The sequence below is a fragment of the Pelodiscus sinensis genome, chromosome 25, assembly GCF_049634645.1.
Source record: "Pelodiscus sinensis isolate JC-2024 chromosome 25, ASM4963464v1, whole genome shotgun sequence".
In the NCBI taxonomy this organism is placed as follows: domain Eukaryota; kingdom Metazoa; phylum Chordata; order Testudines; family Trionychidae; genus Pelodiscus; species Pelodiscus sinensis.
In genome coordinates this window covers 11,968,292-11,993,534 of record NC_134735.1, presented here as the reverse complement: position 1 = coordinate 11,993,534, position 25,243 = coordinate 11,968,292, and the positions used below count along the sequence as shown (strand labels likewise).

Here is a 25,243-nt window from a genome sequence, read left to right as displayed (position 1 = left end):
CCTACAACGCACTAGTTACACTCACACCAAGGAGTCCTGTGGTACCTTAAAGACTAATACATTTATTTGGGTGTAGGAAGATGTCTGCAGCTGCACAAGTTTCATGAAGCTCATAGACTTCCACTTTATATGGCTAAATCCAGTACCTTGCCTGGTGACAAGTTTCAGAGAGGTAGCCATGTTAATCTGTTAGTTCCACCCCCCTTTTTTACCATTGCCTACCACAGTGTTATTGCTCTTCAATAAGATTCTCTTTAAGAGATTCAGAAAAAGAAAAAAAGCTAGTGGGGCTCAGAAACCAAGTATGATGGTGTTAATCAGCATGAGTCAACCCCTAGGGACAAGGGGAAGGAGATAGTAGGGACAGAGTTGTTATCTAAACCTTCAGTCACCAGAGGAAGAAGCTGGTTAGCATGGGACGGGGCAGGTGGGAGAGCAGCTGAAGATCTGGCAGATTCAGCTCACAGCATGGAGGGGGTCCTGGCTTTCAGTCACAGGGAGCTTGGATGTGCCCAGAACAAAGCTAGCCATACAACAATAGTGCAAACTTACTCTAAAATTGCACCCTTCCATTGCCAGTCATCCCTAAACTGTCAATCACCCTCTTGGGATGAGAAGGAGAATAAGGAGCCGCTAGATGCAAGCAGCTCATTTGCCTGGTAGAAAAAGGGGTCCAACAGCAGGAGCAACAAAAGTCTGGCAACCCCTTCAGGCACAGTTTATAAATTCTAAAGGCAGGAGGGACCATTGTGGTTATCTAGTCGGATCGCCTGCCTAACACAGGCCATAGAACTTCCCCAACAGTCATTCCTTTTGAACTAGGGATGCGAACAGATAAAGGTTATGCTTAATGTGTAACTGGTTATTGGGCAATGCATACCGGTAACCCGGTTAACCAGGAGCCCTGCCCACGGGTGGGGGATTAGCTCCAGGCCCCCAGCCGCACTGGAGAGGCCCTCTGTTGATGGGATTCCATTTAACTGGTTAACGCAGGAGTGATGAACCTTTTTTGAGTTGGGGGCCACTGACCTACAGAAAAATCAGTCGGGCAAGGGATAGCAGGGGCTGGAGTGCCAGTGTGGGCTTCCGTATGCTGGGGGTGGAAGGAGTCCTGAACCCCAGGGGCTGGATCCAGGCAAGCCATGGACTGCATCTCACTGCTGGGCCTAAGGTTCCTCACCCCTACATTAACCCGTTAAATGGTAAGTTTAGCAGGTTAACCGATTAACAGGATTTTACATCCCTATTTTCAACTAAAGCATGTATCCTTTAAGAAAATGTCCAGCCTTGGTTTAAAAATTGCCAGTGACAGAATCTACCACAACCACTAGTCAATTGCTCTAATGGTCAGTTACTCTGACTGTTCAAAATGTACATCTTGTTTGTCTAGTTCCACCTTCTGGCCTTTGGCTCTCTAGCATCCAATCTAGCAGACAAAGGTGAGCCACTTGCAGGTACTTCGACTGATTTAATCATTTCAAAGTGAAAATTAACTAAACTGAGCTCCTTGAGCCTATCACTACATTTTACAACCCTTTCATCATGTTGGTGACACGCCTCTGAATCCTCTCTATTTGATCAACATCCCTGAACACAGGGTTCCAGCAGCAGTCCCAGGAGTGCTAAATGCATAAGTAAAATAACCTCTGTACTAGAAATCTGCTTGGGCCTAATTTTTAGGCCCAACTCAAGCCTGAAGGAGCTGAGTAGATTTTTTATCCTACCTTGACGCTTTCTACCAAAGGTGAGCCAAAGCCACACTTGCCACCATTCCTTCCTGACCTCTGATCCAGGATGGCAGCTATCCACGAGGGTTGTGGCATGCCTTATTCTTGCCTTCCACCATCCTTATCCCCACCCCCCTGTGTTTATGCACTGCAGATGGAGAGGCACTACCACCCCTTAGCATGCTCATGCTAACACAGCAGGCTGGGAATGGTGGACAGCAAAAGGGCTGTCACCGGTGTGTATGCAGCTGCCACTACACTGACCTCATGAGCAGGCAGAAGAGAGTAATCTAACCCCAACCTGGTCTAGTTCGTTCCCCACCTGACCCTCCCCATCACTTGCAGTTGGGTCCCATTGGGTTCAGGTCATGTTGTAGGGTTCCACTCTCTACTCCTAAAATCCTGCATGTGACATTCCACAGGTATCAGCTTAGGTGGAGAAGTGCTTGTGGAGGAGTACTGTTTTTAAACAAACTCAGACTTATAACAGGCCTTCAAACTCAAGCATCCAGAGCTGGGTGTCTGTGGCATAACCCCAGACACCGAGGAGAAATAAAGAAGGTGACAGTTGCTTGGCTGGGAATCAGGAGGATGGGTGGCAGCATATCACCTGTCATGGGAGAGGAAGCCAGGCAGCTGTCTATGGAAGAAATGTCAGGGCAAGGGACATTGCCAGTTAGGGATGAAGAAGGAAGTGGGGAGAACAGGGAAGACATGGGGGGCACCAGCCAGGGAGGGAAGCACTTACTTAAGGGAGTGGACAAACAATTACTGCCAGGGGGGCACGCATAGGCAGTTGGTATGCAAGGGGCAGGCAGGGGGAGTAACAGAGGGACAGTTACCTGTTGGAGGGCAGGAGCAGAAAGAAGCGAGGCAGTACAGATCGGAGCAATTACCGTGCTTGGCAGATGTAGGGCAGAGTATAGCCGGGAAAGGAATGGGCAGTTACTTGTTGGGCGGAAGATAAAGCAGCGAGGATGCAAAGACAGAACAGCCACCGCGGTGTCAGACCAGGAGCTGGTGACCCGACAGGGCAGGGAGCCTAGTGGGGACAGGACAGGGCTGTGACCTGGCACTGCTGGGAGGCCACTGAGGGCGCCAGGGGAGAGGGAGCTGGGTGCAGTAGCAGAGAAAGGAGACAAGTACGGGAAGGGGGAGGGGAAACCAGTTGCCTGCCAGGGGTGGAGGGGAGGGGAGGGGAGGGGAGGGGGGAGGGGGGAGGGGGTAATTCCTCGGTAGGGGCGGGGGAGGGGGGCAGTTTTCTGACAGGCGGGGGAGGGGGGAGTTACTTGGGGGGGGGGGGCAGGCCAGCGCCGCGAGGACGGGGGGCAGCTGCCTGGAGGTCACGTTGTAGGGCACGGCGGGGGGAGCGGCGGGGAAGGGGGCGGGGAAGGGGGGGCCGTTACCTGTCAGGCCTCCTCAGCGCAGGCTCGGCAGCGGGTGGAAGTTGAGAGGCTCCATCCATGCAGGGGGCAGCCCGGCCCCTGTGCCAGGACAGGGGGACCCCTCAGGGGTGGGGCCGGCCGCCGCTAGCCCCTCGCCATGCTCCGCAGCCCCCGGCTGGCCGGGGCTCGGTCCCTCCTCAGCCCCCCTCCCCTGTTTATCTCCTCCAGCTGTCTGGGGCTCAGCAAACTCCCCGCGCACTGCGCCTGCGCCACGCTAACTGCGCCACCACTCCTTCCGCGCGGCCGCCCGTGCGCCACGCCAAGAGCGCAGAGCCGCTCTTAGAATTCCCCTTGCCCGCGCCTCGTAACGTCTTGCTGCCCGCGCTCGGAGTGACAGCGCGCGCGGTCCAAAGGGAGTTCCAGCCCGCGGGGCGGTTTGGGCCAATCCGCGCGCAGAAGCGTCCAAAGGGCGGGACAGGGGGCGCCGCTGCGCCTGCTGGGAATTGTAGTTTGTTAAAGGAGGGCGGGCGGCCCATGTCAGAGTGTATAAGAGTTGATAAGTGGCAGCCCCGCTGGGCGGAGCCATGTGAACTGGTGTCTTCCTTCCCCTTCCAGGACTTTCCTGGGCAGCACCAGCCTCACCTTCTTAGCTAGGGTTGCCAGGTGTCCGGTTTTGAACCGGACCTTCCAGTATTTGAGCTTTCCGTTTGGGAAACAAATTGAAAAAATATCAATGTCCGGTATTTTCTAAATGAAACGTAATGGAGATTGTGATATAATGTCAAGTGTGCCCAGTATTTTTGTTGAAACCATCTGGCAACCCTATTCTTAGCCCACCTACCTGCTAAGTCCCTCAGCCAAGCTGAGCTTCAACCTCTCCCCGCCATACCCACCGGCTACGTCTAGACTGGCATGATTTTCCAGAAATACTTTTAACGGAAAAGTTTTCCGTTAAAAGCATTTTCGGAACAGAGCATCTAGATTGGCACGGACGCTTTTCCACAAAAGCACTTTTTGCAGAAAAGTGTCCGTGGCCAATCTAGATGCACTTTTCTGCAAAAAAGCCCCGATATCCGTTTTCGCCATCGGGGCTTTTTTGTGGAAAACAAATCTCAGCTGTCTACACTAGCCCTTTTGCGCAAAAGTTTTGTGCAAAGGGACTTTTGCCCGAACGGGAGCAGCATAGTATTTCTGCAAAAAGCACTGATTTCTTACAGTAGGAAGTCAGTGCTTTTGCGGAAATTCAAGCAGCCAGTGGCAAGTTTTTCCGAAAAAGCGGCTGATTTTCCGGAAAAACTGGCCAGTCTAGACACAGCCACCCAGTCTTTGGGCCCAACTAAGATCTAGCCCCCACGGCCCATAAGCTTCCCCAAGTGCTGGTCACCTCCTTGCAGTAGGCATGCTTCCCTAGGCCCTTCTATGCCTCACTGTCCTGGCAGGCAGCTACAAATCCACGTCACGCTCTTGTTCACCATGGCTACGTCTAGACTATGGGGTTTTTGTGGGTACCAGAGGTATCCTGCAAAAACCCCGCTGTGTCCAAGGAACACATTTGCTCTTCCACTTTTTTGCGTGGAAGAGCAAACGCGCTCTTTCGAGGAGCCCTGTATACCTTGTTTCACGAGGCATAAGGGCTCCGCCGAAAGAGAAGGTTTTTCCACCATTTGGCCTCATCTAGACAGGGCCAAATGTCAGAAAAGCTCTTCTGAAAAACAAAGCGGAAAAAAGTGAGAAAAAAAAAAAGCTGAAAAAGCCGCAGTCTAGACCTAGCCCATGACACCTGGTCTGCTTGGAACCTACCCTCCCAGGTGCCCAGGCTTCCTTACATGCCTTCTGGGTGTGGTTCACTGTCCCATGGCATGGCACTGAAACCACTTACAAAGAGAAAGAATGAGTTTGCTCTACTGCTGGCTTTTAGGCTCAGAGGCTCATGTGCAAAGCTCCAGAGGTCTTAGGTTCAGTTCTGCCTGTCAGCGTTGCACTACCATCCTGCTCTAACGCCTTATGGTTTCCGAGTGTCCTGAAAGCCCAGTCTAACATGTGACAGGGTCATTCTCTTCCTGAGCCCCCTGACTTCTGTTCCTTCCAGCCCACCTGGGCTGTCCTGTCTCAGCTTACTCTAAAGCACAGGCTACTCTGAACCTCCAGTTTACTGTATATCACTTCTCTCCACCTGCTGCTGTAACATCTCCAATTACATTGAGTCAGGCCAGGTAAGTAGATGTGGCTAAATCTCGTAAGGAAAATGCAAATGCCTAACCTTGCCTATATGGTCCGCACACCAAACTGTCTTAGAAATCAAACAGACCTTGTCTTGTCTTAGGAAGCTCCATGCAAGGACCTTTTTGCTGTGTTAAAGTATTTTTTCCAGGTGGTGGCACTGTTTGCAAAAATGTTCCCTTCATCATTCAAGCATACATCTCTGCAGTTCTGGAAGAACTAAACATTGCTCTTTGTTTTAGAGACTAACAAAGATTTTTTTGTGCCCCACTTTTCAGATCAGAGTCATGGGGGAGGAAGTACAATGCCGATTAGGGCTCGTCAGGATAAGTGTGGTTAAGTCATAATCAGCTGATTAGAAAGATGCAAAATGTTATACTTAACAATTCCAAGAATCACTAGAGTCCATTTAAAATAAAATATCCTCTATTTTGCAATTCAATATTTTAAACTATTTATTAATTAATACTTTAAAGTGCATTTCAAACCACAATCTCATGACTCCAGGTTCAGCTATGGCACTATTTCAGGAGAAAACTGATGCTGCCTTCTCCAACTTCTGCAGCAACAGCTTCTTAAAACAGCTACTATAGGTAATTTCCATGACATCCCTCCCATACACACATGCACACTGAAACCCAGAGAAGTCATAGAAGCAATGATCAACCACTACCTCTAATTATGCAATCTCTCACTTTCTTTTTGTCCTCCTTCTGTGGCATTTCTCTACGAAAATGAGTATACTATCATCACATCTATCCACTTTCTTGAGAAGGTCTCCCATGACACAATTGACTTTCTCCAAAAACTCTGCAACATTAACAGCTTTCCTCAGAATACTGTCCTTGCCACCATGGATGTCACCTCCCTATACACCAACTTGACAATGGCAGCATCTCTGCTTGCCTCAGCTATCTACACGACAATGGACAACACTCAGATACCGACCCCCAAAACAATTACAAAACTCAGCCACTTCATCCTCATCCATGTCAAATGCACCATGAAACCAGTGATACATCAACAATATTTCCATCCTCTGGACAGATAACCCAAACTCCCTCATAGATTTTCACCACAACTTCAACAACCACCTCCCATTCATCAAACTCCCCTTAGAACAGTGTTTTTCTATGACAAGTGTGTGACTAGGTACTGGTTCCTGAGATCTCCCTGACACAGTCTAGGAAGGCAGCAAGCCTATCCTTTGTATCAAATATCATGGACTGAATAGAGACACTGGATTTATGGCTTATTACAATGTGTAACGCACTGACATCCCCCCTTTTCTCCCCCTGAGACTGAAAAGGTGGTAATTGGACACTTGATCTTGAATGTCTCTTACAATATGTGTTAAAGTCTCAGAAGGGTAGCTGTGTTAGTCTGTAACTTTAAAAACAATTAGTAGTCCTGTGGCACCTTAGAGCAGTGGTCACCAAGCAGTAGATCTTGGCGCCTTTGACAGATGATCCTGACAGCTTTGGCCAGGAGGCTATCAAGTGCGGCACTTCATCTCTATCTCTAAGCACTGCCATGTTGCTTCTGCTCTCTGCCTTAAAGCTGCTCCCCAGCTCTGGGAGCCTCTAGCTTGAGGGCAGAGCACAGAAAGAAGAGGGGGGTGGTACTGATGTCAAGATACCCCTCCCTTCACCCTATACCCGCATCTCCACAGAGGAGACCAGAGGCAGGAATGGAATGAGTTTGCTGGCTGCTTTTGGGAGTAGTGCAGGGCCAGAGTAGGGGTAAGCCCGCTTCAGTCCCCTGCACCACCACCCAGAAGCCACCTGTGGTGCCCAGCTAGAGCCTGCATGCCAAACCACAGCCCCAGTCCTGAACACCTCCTGCCTTAGCCCCAAACCACTGCCCTAGCCCTGAATCCTCCTGTACCAAAACTCCCTCCCAGGTCTGAACCACTTCCTGCATCTCAACTCCCTGCCCCAGGCTCAGCTCAGAACTCCTCCCACATTCCAAATTCTCAACATCAGAGTCCGCATCCACCTCCCCCCTACCCCAGCCCTCTGCTCCCAGCCTAATAAAAGTGAATGAAGATCGCGGAGGGAGGGAAGATGGTGTGAGCAGGGCGGGAAGGAGGTGGGGCAAGGGTGTTTGGGTTTGAGGTATATCAGGGATTGCATTTAAATTCAAAAAGTGATCTCATGCTTTAAAAGGTTGGAGACCACTGCTTTAGAGACTAACAAAAATCCATGTAGTATCATGAGTTTTCCTGGGCAAAACCCACTTCTTCAGCTAAGCTTGAGTGGAGAAAAAAATGTTAACAATGTGTGTTAACTTCTTATGCTAAACAATCTGGTTCACCCTGTATTTAACTATTTAACAGGCTGAATACCTTTCCCAGACCTGCTTGTGTAGCTTCAAAGCTTGTCTCTTTCATTAGCAAAAATTGCCCCAATAAGATATTACCTTACCCACCTTTTTTCCTAATATCTTTGGACCAATATGGCTACAATACTACAAAAAACAGATTAAGACATTTTTTAAAAAGTCAGAATCCATTATTGTTGCTCCTATAACCTAACCTTCTTTATAATATTTTCCATTTCTTTAATGACTTCCATCTGGGGATCTCAACGTGCTGTACAAAAACTAATTAAGTCTCAGAGGCCCTTGGAACATAGGTGTCATTATCCTACTTAACAGATGAGGAAATGGAGGAACACGGGGCCTGATTTTCAGAGCTGATAGGCCCTGGCATGCACAATTCCAGCTGAAAGTCAGGAGAACTGCAGCTTTTCAGTAGCTCTGAAAGTCAGGTCCTGCGAGTCTGTGACTTCTTTAAGGTCACCCAGAAAATTGGTGGCAAAGCAAGGAATGTAACCAAAGTATTCTCATTTGGTTACTCTACTTGTTATATGAACGGTCTTTTCACACAACTCAGGGCAGGAAGAATGGAATAAAACTACTCTGAGAAATGATCATTTTTCTATTTTGCAAAGCTCACATGAAAATAGTTAGACATTTATCATGTCTCCAGAACATTTACCCAATGTTGCTTGGGTCCTTAACTCAATTAATTTGGGGGTTTTGGAAATGAAATAATAAAAATGTACATGCTTAATTGAGTCATTGTTCTGGGGTGGGGCTGAGAGGTTCAGTATGCAGGCTGCCCTGGGGAGAGAGGACAACCTAAGCCCTGTCTCATTGCAGCAGCTTGGGGCCAGGTGAGAAGAGCCTCTTGATGGCTATCGATGCTACAGTGGGCATAGCTGGGAGGGGCCAGAGCAGGTTCAGTTTCCTCTGCTCCCCAGCCAGAGTGAGGAATGCAGAAAACTGTGCACTTTCCCCTAGCTCTGTGACAAGGGGAACAGCCGGCAATGTTCCTATATGAATGGGAGAGGAGTGTTAGCCCCGGCCCCCAAAGAGTGCCTGAGGAGTGGGAGGCTCAAGGCAGGGGCACTTCAGATAGGGGGGCTGGGGCCACACCCACAGCCAGCCCCTTTCATTTTAATGGAGTTGCCAGAGCTGGCTTAGACTTGCTAGGGCCCAGGGCCAAAGCTTTAGAGCTTCCATTTAGTGGCTGGGTTAAGGTTATAGGTCCCCTACCTGGGGCTGAAGCATTTGAATTTTGTCCCCAGTGCCCAGGCTACTGGGGCTCAGGTTTTGGCTTTGACTCCACCTGAGACCGCAAAGCTTAGGTGGACTTGGGTTCTGGTTCCCTCTCCTGGGGTCCTGTAGTAATTTTTGTTGTCAGAAGGGGATCACAGTACAATGACTAGAAAACAGAACCCCTGCGCTTTACAGCAATGTTAAGTAAGTGATACTGAGTCTATGTATTTTGTGAAATTCTGTATGCGCAAGGGGTTGAAATATAATATGAACCAAATGAAATTCTCTCATTAGGGTTGTTATGGCATTACTAGGAAAACAGTTCACATGGGATTCTGATCAAGAGTTCTTACATGAGAGAGAACCAAGTAGACTTACTGTCTCCTTTTATCTGACTGCTTCTATACACCATATAAGCTCTGTAACGTCAGCTTCATATTTTCATTATACTCTATTTTTCATTTCCATTTGTAAATTAGCCTCTGTACTTAAATAATTATGCTTTGCACCTATATAGCAATTTTTATGGGAGAATCTCAAAGTCTTTTATACACATTAATTAATTAAGGCTCATAACACTCTGTGAAGAAGACAAGTATCATTATCACTTCTGTCATGCAGATGAGGAAACTGAAATAAAAAGAGAGAGGGGATGTGATTTGCTGAAGTCGGTTACAGAGCTGGACTAGAATCTATATTCGCAGGTGTTACGTGTTAGCCCACACCAATTATAATGAAATGCAAAATTAAATAGTATGTTATTTACATACTTTTACATATTCTTTTGGTGCACGCATCAGAAGTAGAGAAAAGAACAGCAGTGCCATTCTAGGCTTCTTTAGATTCAGTTTACAAGGGGATGTGGAAAAGCATCAAGCAGAAAGGGGAAGGCTGGATCTCATCTACTGTGCTCAACTGATTGTACATTACTGATTGTAAGTAATCAGTCGGGAGAAACAGGAAAAGGATGTAGGAAAAGTCTTAAAAGGAGAGAGGCAGGCATACTAAGATATCCTTTATAAGTGGAAAAAAGCAGTAGGAACAGAGACATAAATGGGTCAGATACGGGAAAAGACTGTAGAAGAACTACAGAAGCCTTAATAGCTGTGTGGTCTATTGGCCAGTGCCTGGGCTAGGTAGTCAGGATTTCTGGTTTCTATGTTCAGCTCTGCTACTATCCCAGTGTATGTTTTAGGACAACGTAGTCCCCGATTTACACCATGGCTACGTCTAGACTGGCCCCTTCTCCGGAACAGTCATGCAAAGCAGGTAAGTCAGAATAGGGAAATCCTACTTTGAAGTAGGAATAAGAGATCCTCCGGAAAAGGGCTTTATTCCGGAGGATCGCGCCAGTCTAGACGCTTTTTTCTGGCTTTTCCCCAAGCCGGAAAAAAAGCGGCGGACATGTTTATTTAAATCCCGCGGGGGATATTTAAATCCCCCGCGGATTTCCCTATTCTGACTTACCTGCTTTGCATGACTATTCCGGAGAAGGGGCCAGTCTAGACGTAGCCCATGTGTGTAATGGATATAAATAATGCTTCCCTTGGGGTGGGGAACCTTTTTTGGGTTGGGAGCCACTAACAAATCAGCAGTTGGGGGCCACAAAAATGAAATGCAAACAAACAAAAGCCCCGCACTCCCCCCAAAAAACTCTTGATGTGATGTGATGTTCTTCTATTATTTTGGTGTGATGGATGAGTTTGCTTTTCTTTGCTGGGCTTCTGAGGCTTGCCCAGCTGCGGCCTCCCCTTTCTTCCCTTTTCTGGGCGTCTCATGCAGGGAAAGGGCTCAGGGAGTCCCCTTCCCTCCCACTCCTGCATGCCTCCTTACCTGATTGCAGGAGGAGTTGCTAGCAGCATCTGGCCAGATCTGGATGCTGTTGGAAGCAGCTGTCTGGTGTGGCTCCCTGCTGCAGCCACCCCAGGAGGGGAAGGTTTCCCTGCTACCACCTAGCGCAGTGAGCACTCAAGTGGAAAGGGGGGCTCCTGCTATTTCCTTGCTATCAATTGGCTACTGTGCATGGCTGCTCCCTTTGGCAACCTCACCTGTGCATGTCTCCTCACCTATGTTCAGGATGGGGAGCCACAGCACTGTATGACCACTGGACACACATACCCTCCACCCTCAGTGCTGCGTGCACACTGGATCCTCTGTAGGCCAGACTGGATTGCCCAGGGGGCTGGATCCAGCCTTCAGGTTGTAGGTTCCCAACCCCTGGCTTACGTCCTCATTAGTTAATGTCTGTGAAGCACTTTTAGATTCTTTAATCAAGGATGCTATAGAAGGGCAAGTGAATGTTGTGAATTCCTCCAATATGGCTCCAGTGCAGCTGAATTCTGCATGAATGATATGCAAATAAAACCGAGAAAGGGCTCTTGAAACTGGCATAATGTAGGCTGCTCTCATGAGTTCTTGGTTGTGGAACATTAAGTGTATTTGTTTGGGATGCTGTGGGAGGGTTTTTACCTTTACCGTCTGAAAAGGAAATTGGGTGGATGACAGGTCCTAGCTTCACTGATGAAGAGACAGGCTGCTCAAAGGGAAGAAAGTGTTTTCAGAGTCTGGGGAAGACAGTAGTAACCCTGGATACAGAGTTGATTATTTTCATGGCACTGGCTTCTTCCTCTCCCCTCCCCCCAGAATACAGCAGAATAAGTTCTAGTCCAGAGGTTTTCAAACTTTTTTTCTCATGACTCAGTGGAAGAAAATCGTTGATGCCCATGACCCAACATAATTTGATTAAAGTGTGGGCTCCAGGATGGGGCAGGGGATGAGAGTTTCAGCTTTTTTTTGGGGGGGGGGGGGGTAAGGCTGTGTCAGGAGGCAGCTCCTGGTCAGCAGTGCAACGGGAGTGGGGGGGGAGGGGGGACTAAGGCAGCTACCTGCCTTTCCTGACACCACAGATCATGCTGTGTCCCAGAAGCAGCCAGCAGCAAGTTCCCAGCCAATGGGAGTACAGAGCTATTACTCAGTGCAGAAGCAGTGCACAAAATCCTATGCGCTCTTCTGCCCCCCACCCTCACCTCGGAGTTGGGCCTGCTGCTGGCTGCTTCTGGGGCACAGCACAGTCTGTGGGGCCAGGACTGGCAGGAAGCTACCACTGATCACCTTATAGCAACAAGACCCAGTGCCTGACATTCCAGGACCCAGTACTGGGTTGCAACCCATAGTTTGAAAACCACTGCTCTAGTTTGTTATTACTGATGTAATGTGCTTGACTGGATACTTTTAAAGGCCTGGGTTGTATTTCTTTAGTCTTGCAGCTCAAGAAGCATAAACTGAGTTAATTAGGCTTTCTCCTGATGTGAAAGTAAATGCATATTCTAAAATCCATAAAGGGTAGCTCTGGTAGCTCTTAAAATGCTGAAGATTGACTCCTATAAAATGTGAGTCATGAATAATTAGTAATCTACCCTGAGACAGTTGCTGAGGAATTGAAGAATATGTTTATACACTTCAAGGTAGATCTAATTTTGTATGGGCAAGAGAACGCTATTATAGACTTAACTGTTTGTACCCAATTTCTCATGATACCTGTCAGAGGGATTATGGGCAGCAGAGAACATCATTCTGCAGTCTCTGGAGTTTGCACTAAATTACAACTATTTTAGAAAAACAACAACAAATGGCCTGGTAGCACTTTATAGACTAACAAAACATATAGATGGAATCATGGGCACAGTCATCTGAAGCCATCTACATGTTTTGTTAGTCTATAAAGTGCTATCAGACCATTTGTTGTTTTTTTTCTGTAACAGACTAACTCGGCTACCCCCTGAAGCTTCTGAACTATTTTAGAAAGCAGGATTGTACCACACAGTGGATATACTGCAGTAGATGTCACCCAGCTACAGCAGTTCTCAGTCCAATTGACTGTGAAATGTCTGACCAAAATAGCAAAAAATGAATGTGGAGCCTACATTCTACCTGGCAAAGATCCTATTTTCAGAGTCTAGGGAATTTGCAGCTACTTACTACTATTAGTGAGTGATCTAGATAAAGTCTGGCACCTTGTGAAGTTGGAAAGATTTGACCTAGTTACTTCCATAGAAGGATCACACCACCTTAGCCTCTGAGCATTATTTCTGGAAGAGATCCAGCCCTGGAGAGGTCCCTGAGCAAGTGTCTCTACTTCCCTGCATGTTCTTAGCAGAATTTTTTTGTTTTGCTGCTACATTAACCAATGGCAAAACTCGTCGGCTACGTCTAGACTGGCATGATTTTCCGGAAATGCTTTTAACGGAAAAGTTTTCTGTTAAAAGCATTTTCGGAAAAAGCACGTCTAGATTGGCAGGATGCTTTTCCAGAAAAGCACTTTTTGCAGAAAAGCGTCCGTGCCAATCTAGATGCGCTTTTCCGCAAAAAAGCCCCGATCGTCATTTTCACGATCGGGGCTTTTGTGCGGAAAAGAAATCTCTGCTGTCTATACTGGCCTTTTTCAGGAACAGTTTTCCGGAAAAAGACTTTTTCCCGAACGGGAGCAGCATAGTTTTTCCGGAAAAGCACTGATGATTTTACATTAGATCGTCAATGCTTTTCCGGAAATTCAAGCGGCCAGTGTAGACAGCTGGCAAGTTATTCCGGAAAAGCGGTTTATTTTCCGGAATAACTGGTCAGTGTAGACACAGCCTTATGGTTAATAGTTCAGGCATAGGCCCCTACTCAGGAGCATGTGACAAAGTCCTTCCTATAGGTAAATATAAAGCCCAGGACTTTCTTGCTGATGAATTTGCTTGTCTAGAATGTATTCAAGCAGAAGTAAGATGTTAGCACATCTGGTTGTTCCTGTTCAGACTCGTGATTCATTTGAACAGTTCTCCTCTTTCTAGTCATAGATTAGTCAGGTTTATTCTTTGTTGGTTCTCTTGAGTAACTCAAGACCGTTAGTCCTCCCACTCTGGAGTAAGGATCTGTTGAGCAACGTATTCTTCAGTGATACTCAGTTCCTCCTTGCCCAGTGTTCATCTCTCCTCTTGTCTTCAGTCTCAACAGCAGCACATTATGCTGGGAGGAAATTTAAAACAAAGACGATTCAGGTAAAATCCAAGGTCCTCAATCTGCTATGCATGGGTCTCTGGTTTGCTTCAGTGGGAGTGTTGCAATCTGAGGATTTGCTTTATTCCCAGAGTATGTGAGTGCCTTTAAGCTTAGTATCTAAGGTGCCACAGGACTACTCATTGCTTTTAAAGTTACAGACTAACCCAGGTACCCCCTAAGACTTTTTACCGTGCAAGGGACTTCATTTAGCCGTTTGAATTGGAAATCCATCAACTTTATAGAGAAATGTGGACAGATACAAACAAAAATCATATTCCTCTACAAGTGCAAAGTAATGAACATCATACCCAATGGACTGAAAGAGAAAAATCCATTATCATCCACATACTACATGGACTACAGTGAGAGATTATGCCACACACTCAAAGAAACTGAAGAACCACCCAATCAGCATCCTATACAACAAACAGGAGAAAATCAAAATGTGGCAGTGTTTCAAAGTGGCAGTGCCGCATGGAGCCCGGGGACAGTGCCCAGCTGATCCCAGGCTCCACGTGATGCTGCTGCTTTGAAATGCCATGAGGAGCCTGGTGCTGGGCTCCCCGTCGCATTTAAGGTGGCAGCACTGCACAGAGCAGCTGACCCTGGGCTCCGTGTAGCGCTGCTGCTTTGGAGTATCCCCGCTTCTCCCCCCCTTGCTGCCTCGATCTGATAGAGGCAGCAAGGTGTGGGGGAAGCGACTATACGCTGCCCCCAACTTGCGATGCGATTGGTTCCGGGAATAGCGTTGCAAGTTGGGGGTGTTGTAACTCGAGCCCACATTTACGAAAGGTGTCATACGCCATCGTAATTGCGGGGCCAAGGATGTAAATCGTGGGATTTTGGCCCCTTCCACACTTACAGAAAAGGTCATAAGTGCGGGGGATCGTAAATCAGGCCGTCATAAAGCGGGGGTCTCCTGTAGTCGACTATCCTGTCAACTATCTGATAAGCATTTTCTTATCTAGAGACTTTCATAAAAAAAACAAGTTTCCACACAAACTTCCATGTGGCTGGACTTTACAAAAACTAGACAAGCCACTTACAATGCTCATTCCACTTCCCTACAGAAGAAAAAGGCCAATAAACTATCTAAATTCCTACACGCCACAGGGTACTACTACTCCGGTACCCTCAACTCACCTAACATTGTTAATCCATCCAACCACACACTGAGCCGGGCAGAAGAGTCTGTGGTATCTTGGGGACTCTCTGCCTCACCACCCCCACAAACATGATACAGTTCTGCAGTGACCTGGAAGCCTATTTTCGCTGACTCTGACTAGGGATGCTAAATTTCAATTAATTAACTGATTGAATAGTCGATGGGATTTCCATTGACTTTTCGTCGATAAGGGTGCCTCCGTCTTTCAACGGTAGCAAGAACCCTGCTGGGGCTCTTGTGCAGTTCAAAAGCAGAATTGCAGCAGAACCAGTGTGAGTGGAGATTACTTCATTCCCCACTCACACTGTTTCCTGCTGTGCCTCTACCTCCCCTGTTCCCTGCGGAGACAGTGCTGGGGGAAACCAGCTTTTAAGCCGGCTCCCCCCAGCACCGGCTCCTGCTCCCTTCCCTCACTGCCTCTCTCTGACAGAGGCAGCAAGGAGGGGAAGCAACTAGTCACATCACTAGTTGACTATCCGGTAAGCTTACACTTATGGGATAGTCAACTAGTCACTTACATCCCTACCTCTGACTGAAGGAATATTTCCAACACATCACTGAACATTGCATTGACCCACAGGATCCCTTCTACGAACCCTACATGAAGATTTCTACATGGAAGATGGTTGAAATGACATTCTGGACTTCTACACTGATTGCTGCCACAAACGTGCACAGCATTGTGAACAAACAACATCACATGACACACAACGTCAGCTATGCTGGACGCAATGCTCTCCGTGGCCTCAAAAATAACTCTGACATTATAATCAAGGAGGCTGACGGGGGCGGTGGGGAAGAGGGGACTGTAGTCATCATGACAAAGTCAGATTTCAAACAGGAGGTTGCCAGACAACTTGCCCACACCACATTCTACGGGCTTCTTTCTTTTGATCCCTCTGAGGAATCTCAAAAGAAACTATACCATCTGCTCAAGAAACTCCCTGCTACTGCTCAGGACCAAATCTACACAAACACCCTCCCAGAGCCCCAACCAGGGGTATTTTCTCTACTTCCCAAGATCCATAAACCTGGAAATCCCGGATGTACCATCATCTCAGGCATTGGCACCATTACTGCAGGATTATCCAGCTATGTTGACTCTCTCCTCAGACTCTATGCTACCAGCACTCCTAGCTATCTTCGAGACACCACTGACTGTCTGAGGAAACGACAGAGCATCAGTAATCTTCCTGAAAATATTATCCTGGCCCCCATCAATGTAGAAGCTCTTTACACCAACATTTCACATGAGGGTGGGCTACAAACGGTCAGGAACATGATCCTCGATGATGCCACAGCACACCTGGCAGCTGAGCTATGTGGCTTTGTCCTCACCCACAACTATTTCCGATTTGGGGACAATTTATACCTTCAAGTCAGTGGCACTGCTAAGGGTACACACAATATGCCAACATCTTTATGGCTGGCCTAGAACAACATTTCCTCAGCTAGCACCCTTCCTCTACTTACACTACATTGATGGTATCTTCATCATATGGACCCACAGGAAGGAGACACTTGAAGGGATTTCAACAATTTCCACCCCACTATTGACTTCAGCCTGGACCAGTCCTCACAAGAGATCCACTTCCTTGACACTACAGTACACATAAATGCTGGTCACATAAACCTCTGCTGGAAACCTACTGACTATTGTTCTTACCTACATGCTTCTAGCTTCCATCCAGGTCATATCACACGATCAGTTGTCTACAGCCAAGCCCTAAAATACAACCAGATTTGCTCTAAATCCCACAGAGACAAACATCTATATGATCTTTATCGAGCATTCTTAAAGCTTAAATATCCACCCGGGGAAGTGAGGAAACAGATTGACAGAGCCAGACAAGTACCTGGAAGTCACCTACTTCAGACCCAATAAGGAAATTAACAGAACATCTCTGGTCATCACCTACAGCCCCCAGTTTAAACCCCTCCAGTGCACGAATGGCAATCTAAGGATGTTAAATTGCACTTACTGACTAGTCGAGTAGTTGATGGAATTTCCATTGACTATTTGATTAGTCAATAGGCACTTCTGCATTCCTCCTTGGAAATGTACAAGAGCCCCTACTGACTCTGGGCTGCACATGACGTGCCAGCTTTGAAATGCACAAGAGTCCCCAGCGGGGTTCTTGTGCATTTCAAAGCTGCACAGCATGGAGCTTGCTCACCCTGGGCTCCATGCTGTGCTGCCGATTTGAAATGCGGTACGAAGCCCGAGTTCAGCTCCGTGGCATTTCAGTGGAACCTGGGCATTTCAGTGGAACCTGGGATTTCAGTGGAACCTGGGATCAGCTGGGGAGTCCCCAGCTCCACAGTGCCACCTTGAAACGCCGCCTTGGCATTTCAAAGGGGCAATGCCACACAGCTGAGCCTGGGCTCAGCTGCACACGGCTGCCCCTTTGAAGAAACCCTTTCTTCCTCCTTTGCTGCCTCTATCTGATAGAGGCAGCAAGGTGGGGAAGTGACTAGTCTACTCAACTATTCAATAAGCTTTTGCTTATTGGATAGTTGACTAGCCTGTCACATCCTTCTGACAATCTACAACCTATCTTGGGAAAATAATCCCTTGCTCTCTCAGATCTTGGGAGACAAGGTAATCCTCTCCTACAGACAATCTCCTGCTACCTGAAGCAAATACTTACGAGCAGTCACACACCACACCTCAGATACATTCACCCAGGAGCCTACCCCGCAACAAACCCCACTGCCAACTCTGTCCACATATCTATACAAGGAACATCATCACAACACCTAACCATATCACGGCTCATACAACTGCACATCCATAAATATGATGTATGTCATCAAGGACCAGCCATGCCCGTCTGCCATGTATATTGGCCAAACCAGACAGTCTCTGCGACAAAGGATAAATGGACACAAATAAGACATCAGGAATGTAGGGGAACATTATAAGCCTGGACATTCAATCATGGATTTACAAGTAGCCGTTCTTCTACAAAGGAATTGTACCACCCATTTGCAGAGAGAGTCTGCTGAACTGGAATTCATTTACAAATCTGACATTGTCAACCTGGCTTGAATAAAGATCTTAATTGGTTAATGCACTATAAAGCCAGTTTCCCCTGCCTTTGATATTTGCATTTTCACATCTAAAGCTATGAATGGGCCACATTTAGTCTACTTAATTAGCTTCATTAACACAGGCCCTACAATTGACAGGTAACTACTTTTGCTGTTATTATCTTGTATTCTGTTATTTCCACTCCAAGTCATCTGATGAAGTGGGTTTTACCCACAAAAGCTCATGATCCTATATATTTTTGTTAGTCTCTAAGGGTATGTCTACACTACCCCCCTAGTTCGAACTAGGGGGGTAATGTATGCATACCGAACTTGCTAATGAAGCCCGGGATTTGAATTTCCCGGGCTTCATTAGCATAAAGCCAGCGCCGCCATTTTTAAAAGCCGGCTAGTGCGAACCCCGTGCCGCGCGGCTACACGCGGCACGGACTAGATAGTGGAACGAGGCGTACAGATAGTTCGGATTAGGAAGCCTAATCCGAACTATCTAGTCCGTGCCGCGTGTAGCCGCGCGGCACGGGGTTCGCACTAGCCGGCTTTTAAAAATGGCGGCGCCGGCTTTATGCTAATGAAGCCCGGGAAATTCAAATCCCGGGCTTCATTAGCAAGTTCGGTATGCATACATTACCCCCCTAGTTCAAACTAGGGGGGTAGTGTAGACATACCCTAAGTTGCCACAGGACTAGTCATTGTTTTTAAAAATTATAATGTTTATCCTACCACCCCCTCGTGAAGGATGGACATATTCTCCCCATTTTACATTTAGCAAATAAATGTGTGTATTTTGCCACTAAAACAATACAAAAGAGTGGAGTAAGCTCAATGGCAGAGCCAGGAATAAAGTTCACATCAGCTGACTCATGTTACTCCCATGGTTTTATTTTACAGGGCAATATTTCTGGTACTCTTTGACGGGAATTTACAACCAAGAACCAGATTTGTAAATGTATTTAGGTGCCTAAATATACAGATAAGCACCAAGTGGGAGTTTACAAAAGGACCTAAGCATCTAACTCCAATGGGAGTCAGGTGCTTTTGTAAATCCTTGTAGGATTTACAAAAGCACCTGAGTCTTTAAGCGCCTAAATACATCTTTTTAAAAATCTGGTCCCAAGAAGCTGTGTAGGTCTTAAAGTTTGGCCATGTCTGTATTGGCTGCATTTTTGGTAGTAAATCTCTCTTCTACCGGTACACATGCATAAAAACTAAATTAAAACAGAGTCTATATTCCCTGGGTTGGCTTTGCTTTCACAACGTCCAGGGTTCCTGGGTGTGCTTTGCTGCATGAATTGCCTGGCCGAGTTTATTTTATGTACATGCTGGAACTTGACTTCCAGGGAGCTTGCGCTGCGCAAACAAGTTGTTTGAATGAGACCTGGTCTAAGCTCCTGTCTGTTTTATGTTATCTGTCTGTCTCTCTAGCGGAGCGCTCCTAACCGCGGCTCCCCTCCCTCCTCCGGCTCCATTAATGACCCTACAGCAGTTTTCCTAAGAGTTGGATTTTGTCCCACGGCCCTTTGCTACAAACTCCTCCCCTCTCGCACTGCTGCTCAGGGGCTGCTACCACCTACTCCTCAGAGAGGTGGCCGCGTTCCGCACAGAGGGGGGCGCTCTCCCGCACCGAACGCTGCGCCTCCCGGCCCGTCCCTTGCGAGCGGGGCCGGGCCGGCAAAAGCGGCCCGGGGAGCGCGCGCGCACTGGATGCGGGAGGGGCCCCAAGAAACCTGCGCGCCACGTGGGTCGGGTTAGGGCCGGGCCAGCCGCGGGCCCGGCTGCGGGACCCTGTGCAGTGCTGCTCCCGGCCGGTGGGTGCTGCTGTGGCTGCGGTGGAGCCTCGGCCGCTGCCTGCCTCTCCCCGCGCCCTTGGCTCGGCGGCTATAAGGCTGGGAGCCGGCCGGGCAGGGGGCTCAGTGAGCGCGGCTGGAAGAGCAGAGCTGCGCGGCGGCGCTCCCTGGCACCCTCCGCGGAGCGGGACGAGCCCCCCTGCCCGCAGCAGCGGGGAGCCCCGGGGCGGGCCGCCAGCCCTCCCCTGCCGGAGGGAGGAACCTGGGCGAGCCCTTCCCCAGCCAAGGGGAACCGGCTTTTCCGGGCTGCACCCTGCGTGTCTGCAGCGGGGCGGCTCCAGCTGTCTCCTCCCCCCGCCAGTCCTTTGCTTCTGCACCTTCCCTCGATTGGCCGGGGGCTGCTGCTGCACCTTGGGGCCCCCGCCCTGCCCGCGCCGGGGCGGCTGCTGCTGCGCCCTCTCGCCGCTTTCCTGAGCCTGGCGGGGAGGGTGCCGTGCCCGTGGTTCCGCAGGGTTCTCGCTTTCCTGCCCGCCGGCTCGGTTCTGGTCTTATGGGCTCTTTTTTAAAATCCTCGCCTGGGGGGGAAGCGAGCGCTGCATGCGTGTGGCCCGGTCCCCTCCTCCCTTCCCGTCCCCTCTGCAGCGGCGCCTTTGCGCTGCCCATGACGCGCTGTGGAACAGGCTGCCTCTGAGCTAGCGGGGCCCGGGAAAGATGCAGGCGAGGCGCGGCCGCCGTGTCCCTTCCCTCCGCGCTTTGCCCTTCCTGTTCATTGTGGCAGCTCTCCTGGGTCTGCTGCCCTTGCTTCACAGCCATGGCTTGCAGCACATGCTGACCTCCGAGCCGCCCTACCGCGACCCCGCAGTCCTCAGTGCAATTGAGCCCGGGGATGTCACCGCAGCTCCTCCGGACGTCTCCCAAGAGATTCGCCCGCTGACCAACCACTCCAGCCCTGGGCACTCCAAGCCGCGGAAAGCCTTCCCGGTCCTGGGCATTGACTACACCCATGTGCGGATCCCCTTTGAGATCTCCCTTTGGATACTGCTGGCATGCCTCATGAAACTGGGTACGTTGGCACCACTTTTCTGCATGCCGGGTGGGGGCATGGGGCAGTGCCCAAACTTGCAGGTTTAGGAGTTGGGAGGTCTGGGCTCTCTTCCTGATGAGTATCCCATAAGAGTGGACAGATTGTAGGTCCATCTTGACCACCATAGTGCCTTCCAGCAATGGTCAATGCCAGGTGGCCCAGAGAGGATAAACAGAACTGGTACTCATCAAGCGGTGCATCTCCTGTTGCCCATTGCCTGCTTCTGCCAAACAGGCTAGGGACACTCTGTGATCTTGGGGAAGTTACTCAACCTTTCTGGTCTGTAAAATGTAAACACACTTCGCACTTATAAGATTTGTTGGTAAAGCTCTCAGAGATCCTTGGATGAAATATGCTATCAAAGTGGCTTCTGTTGACTGTTCTGTTATAAAGAAATTCATATGACTCTTTTAACAATCATTTGTTCCCTATTATTGCTGATCCTCCCTAAAGAGGAAGGATAGCCCAAGGGTTAGGGCTCTGCCCTGTGACCAGGGAAATTTCTATTCAATTTCTTGACCTACCTGAGAGCTTAAGCAAGCCCCACTTAGTAGCTCTGTGCCTCAGTTTCCCATCTGAACCACATTCCTCTTTCTCAACCATGTTGTAGGATAAATATATTAAGGATTGTGAGGTGTTCAGTACTCGGAATGTTTGGGTGCCTGAGTATCTAGATCCCCTGGAGAGATGACTAACTACCCTGAACGGCTCTGGTGTACTGAGTTTCTGACAGCAGATTTCTTAGGACTTCTTTAGCAGGGTTGATACCTGTTGAATTCTCCGAGAATGTGATGTGAGCACGCAGGGCCCTATCCCATGTCAAAACTGGCTTTGGTGTCACGCAGGGGCCAAACTGGCCACTGGGCAGCTGGTGATGCTTGCTTATACTGTATTATGTGGTAATGCCTAAAGCGCAGATGAAGCATTTGCCTGTTCCTGTTTTGGGATGGTTATGTGAGAGAGGGGGAAGAGATCTGCATTTCCTTTATTCCCTTCCTGATTTTCACCATTAATTATTTTACACTTAACACTGCTACAGGTTCTCGGGAACTCTGTAATGCGCTGACTCTTATGCCAGGCTCCTAGTTAGCCTCTGAGTGCTGACAGAGAGAGTGGTGCTTGCCCTGGGAAACCTCATGATTGGCTCTGACTGTTGTCTAATGTTCTAAAGGTTCTGGTGTAACCGACCGCAAGGCCTTGACTGGTGTAGGAATGTTAAATATCGGTTAATTGAATAGTCGCGTAACCTCATGAATTCTTATCCGTTACTTGACTATTCTGTAGTCCCTCGGGGTGGGGCCAGCAGCCGAGGAATCTCCTTCAACTCCATGCTGCTGCCTTTGTATCAGAGACATCAGCGCAGGGTGCCAGGTGGGAGCTGGTCTGTGAGGGGAGCCAGTTTAAAAACCCGCTCCCTTCATGGACTGGCTGCCTGTCGCCCCGCACGACTGCCTCTGATACAGAGACAGCAGCGCAGGGTGGTAGTAACCCCTGTCGGGGTGGAGGGGTCTGAGCTTCCGGACTTGGCGCAAGCCAGAACAGAGCTGAGTTGCCTGGCCACCTGGCTCCTAACGTACATTAAATGCAGAGCCGCAACAGGCATAGGTCCCAGACCAGTCGAAAGCCAGGACCGAACCAGGCTAATTACTGGCAAGGTGTGGGGAAGGGAAATGTGTGTGGTCTATAGCATTAACCAAGCTTTTGCTTATTGGTTAATCGACTACACTGTTACATCCCTAGACTGGTAATTCAATGTAAACTGCTGATCATGGCCTGAGATTATAGAAATGTCTTTCCCCCAGAAAACTTGGGTCTAGATGGGAGTGTGTGTGTAGATATGAACGTTCTTTAAGACTCTTCTGTAGGCCTCTCAATCTCTTATTTGAAACTAGGAATATAAGTGTTAACATTTAGGCCCAGAAGGCTTCCTTGTGTGTGTCTGTGTAAGATCTAGTGGTAAGAGCTGGTGTTGAGAATTGGAACTCCTGGGTTTTGTCTTTCCCTCTCACTCCGACATTTTCTGGGAAAGTCTTTTCAGGTGACCTTAAATATCCTTAGAAGAAGGTGCCAGACTAATGAGCAACACTGTTGCTTTTCACTTCATAGCCCAGTCCCCCCTCAGCTGGCCCTTAGTCCATATATTAAGTAACTAGAGTAATGGAGTCCAGTTTTTGGGCTGCATTTATCATCTTCCTTAACTCTGTTGGGTGGAGAAATCAGAAACCTCTATGCAGCTGCTGGTAGAAGGGGGTGCTGGTGGTGGTTCTGGCCTTTAGCCTCACAGAACCTGACTTTAATCCAGAGTCACAAATGGCATGCCAGTCACAAAGTGCGCCTGGAGAAACTGGTGTGAAAAGCGCCATGACATGCGGCAGAAATTCCCTGTAAGGAAATGCAACGTGCTGAAGGTGGGAAATGGGGTTAGCGCATTTCTAATTTCCAGTAGGTTTGCTGATTGCCTTCTTTTGTGAGCATCTTCATTTATCAGAGTGATCTACAGTGTCTAGGCAGAGGCTGCAGCACAAAGCAGCTTCTGCTATAGACGTAAAATCCCCTGTAAAATGTTAACTGGCTAAACTATATATTTATCTGGTTAGCTGGCCCACTTTGTCATGCCATGGGTCGGGGGGGGGGGCACTGGAGCAGCCCCCGCCCATGGTGCAGTTAGGCTGGAGTACCGTGGGCAGGGGCTGCTCAGGACAGGCGCCGGTGAACTGGTTACCAGTAAGCCTCACCCAGCATCGTTTTCCTTGTGATATCTTTGTGTGGTGGTTTAATCTGTCCCAAAACAACATTGCAAGCGACGCAGTGTCCTACGTGCTTGGGCTAACGGCCCAATCTTGAGGCACCTGATTCCTTGGAATCTCAGGCACGTGCATAGTGGCTGACCTTGGAGCACTCTTCTGGTGACGTGCTTCAAGGAGCCGCTATCTGGCAAACTTCAGTTACCTGACGGCCTGTGAGAATGTAACCAGCTCTGGAAGTGAGCTCTAGTGTGGAAGTGAGCGCTAGTGTAACACAACCGCACTGGTGGCCAGGATCTCCACCAGCCACGTAGATGGGAATTATTGCTGGCTCGCCAAGTCCTAGCACCTGAAGTTAGGACTGAGGCTGACTTATCTACAGTATATTTGAGAGAGTTTGTCCAACTGTTTGTTCGAGAACTCCTCCCTAAACAAGAGCAAGGACCACTAAATTCCGTATCCAGCTTCCTCGTATCATAACTTAAGGCAAGGTCAGGGTTTGATTGTACCAGGAACATGGGACATTCCCAGAATGGGATTGCGTCTCCTAAAACCATACAGAAAAGAGACAGAATCACCTGGCAGATGAAAGAGGCTGGCTGGGGGGCATGGCCGGCCTCCCTCCCTCCCAGGTGCCATTTAGGGGGGAAGCTGTTCCCCAATTCGTATGGGAACATTGCTGGCTGTTTCCTGTTGTCACTGAGTGAGGAGAAAATGCACAATTTCCTGTATTTCTCACTCCGGCAAGGGGCAGGGAAACCTGGACCTGCCCTAGCCAGGGAGCTTGCTCCTCTCTCGCTGCTGGAGCTGCAATGGTCATGGAGAGTCACTTTTCACATGGCCCCATGCTGCTGTGGAGAGAGAGGGTTAGGATAGTCCCCTCTTCCCAGGGAAACCTGGATACTGAGCCCCCTATTCCCAGCCTCCCTCCCCCCCCCCCCAGAGCAATGATATAAATGAAGAAAAACAAAAGTGAATTGAGTTAAGGACCTGAGCAATGCTGGGTAAATCTTCTAGTTTATTAAAAGGGAATTTTCATAAAATCATAGAATACAAGAATTGGAAGGGATGCTGAGAGGTTGAGTCCAGTCCCTTGCCCTCCTGGCAGGCCCAACCACTCTCTAGATCCGTGTTTCTCAACCAGTGGTGCGAGTACCCTTAGGGGTACTTGAGAGAAGTCTGGGGGGTACGTCAACACAACTGAAAAATTGAATTTTTGTGTTATAGCGCTTTATTATTTGTGTACTTTTTACATCCAAAACTTTCATGGCCCGCCCGGCTATGATAAAGTTGTTTAAGCAAACGTATTGCAATGGTAGAAAATAATTTTGTGTGTCTGAAAACTGTGAGGGTACTTTAGTGTTTCTCAACTTTATTTTAAAAAAAAATCTAGCTCATTCCTGAGAGATGTCTATCCAAGGTGCTTTTAAATATCTAGTGATGAAGATTCCACAACCTCCCTAGGCAATTTATTTC

At 48.5% G+C, this 25,243-nt stretch overlaps 2 protein-coding genes across 4 annotated transcripts in view; one reads left to right on the top strand and one right to left on the bottom strand.

Annotated features, from left to right (window-relative positions):
* Positions 1-3,460, bottom strand: part of WDTC1 (WD and tetratricopeptide repeats 1) — a 61,356-nt gene extending 57,896 nt beyond the window's left edge. For 2 of the 3 annotated variants that reach the window (XM_075908834.1, XM_075908835.1), the window contains exon 1: positions 3,134-3,458. The gene's annotated coding sequence lies outside the window, so the exon portion shown is untranslated. Of the gene's footprint in view, positions 1-3,133 lie in introns of all 3 variants that reach the window. The other variant, XM_075908836.1, reaches the window with a different exon arrangement.
* A 16,438-nt stretch (positions 3,461-19,898) lies between these two features.
* SLC9A1 (solute carrier family 9 member A1) overlaps positions 19,899-25,243 on the top strand; it is a 65,569-nt gene continuing 60,224 nt past the window's right edge. The window contains exon 1 of the mRNA XM_006134233.4: positions 19,899-21,002. Within this exon, the coding sequence (XP_006134295.2) occupies positions 20,651-21,002 (352 nt within the window). The 5' untranslated portion in view covers positions 19,899-20,650. The remainder of the gene's footprint in view (positions 21,003-25,243) is intronic.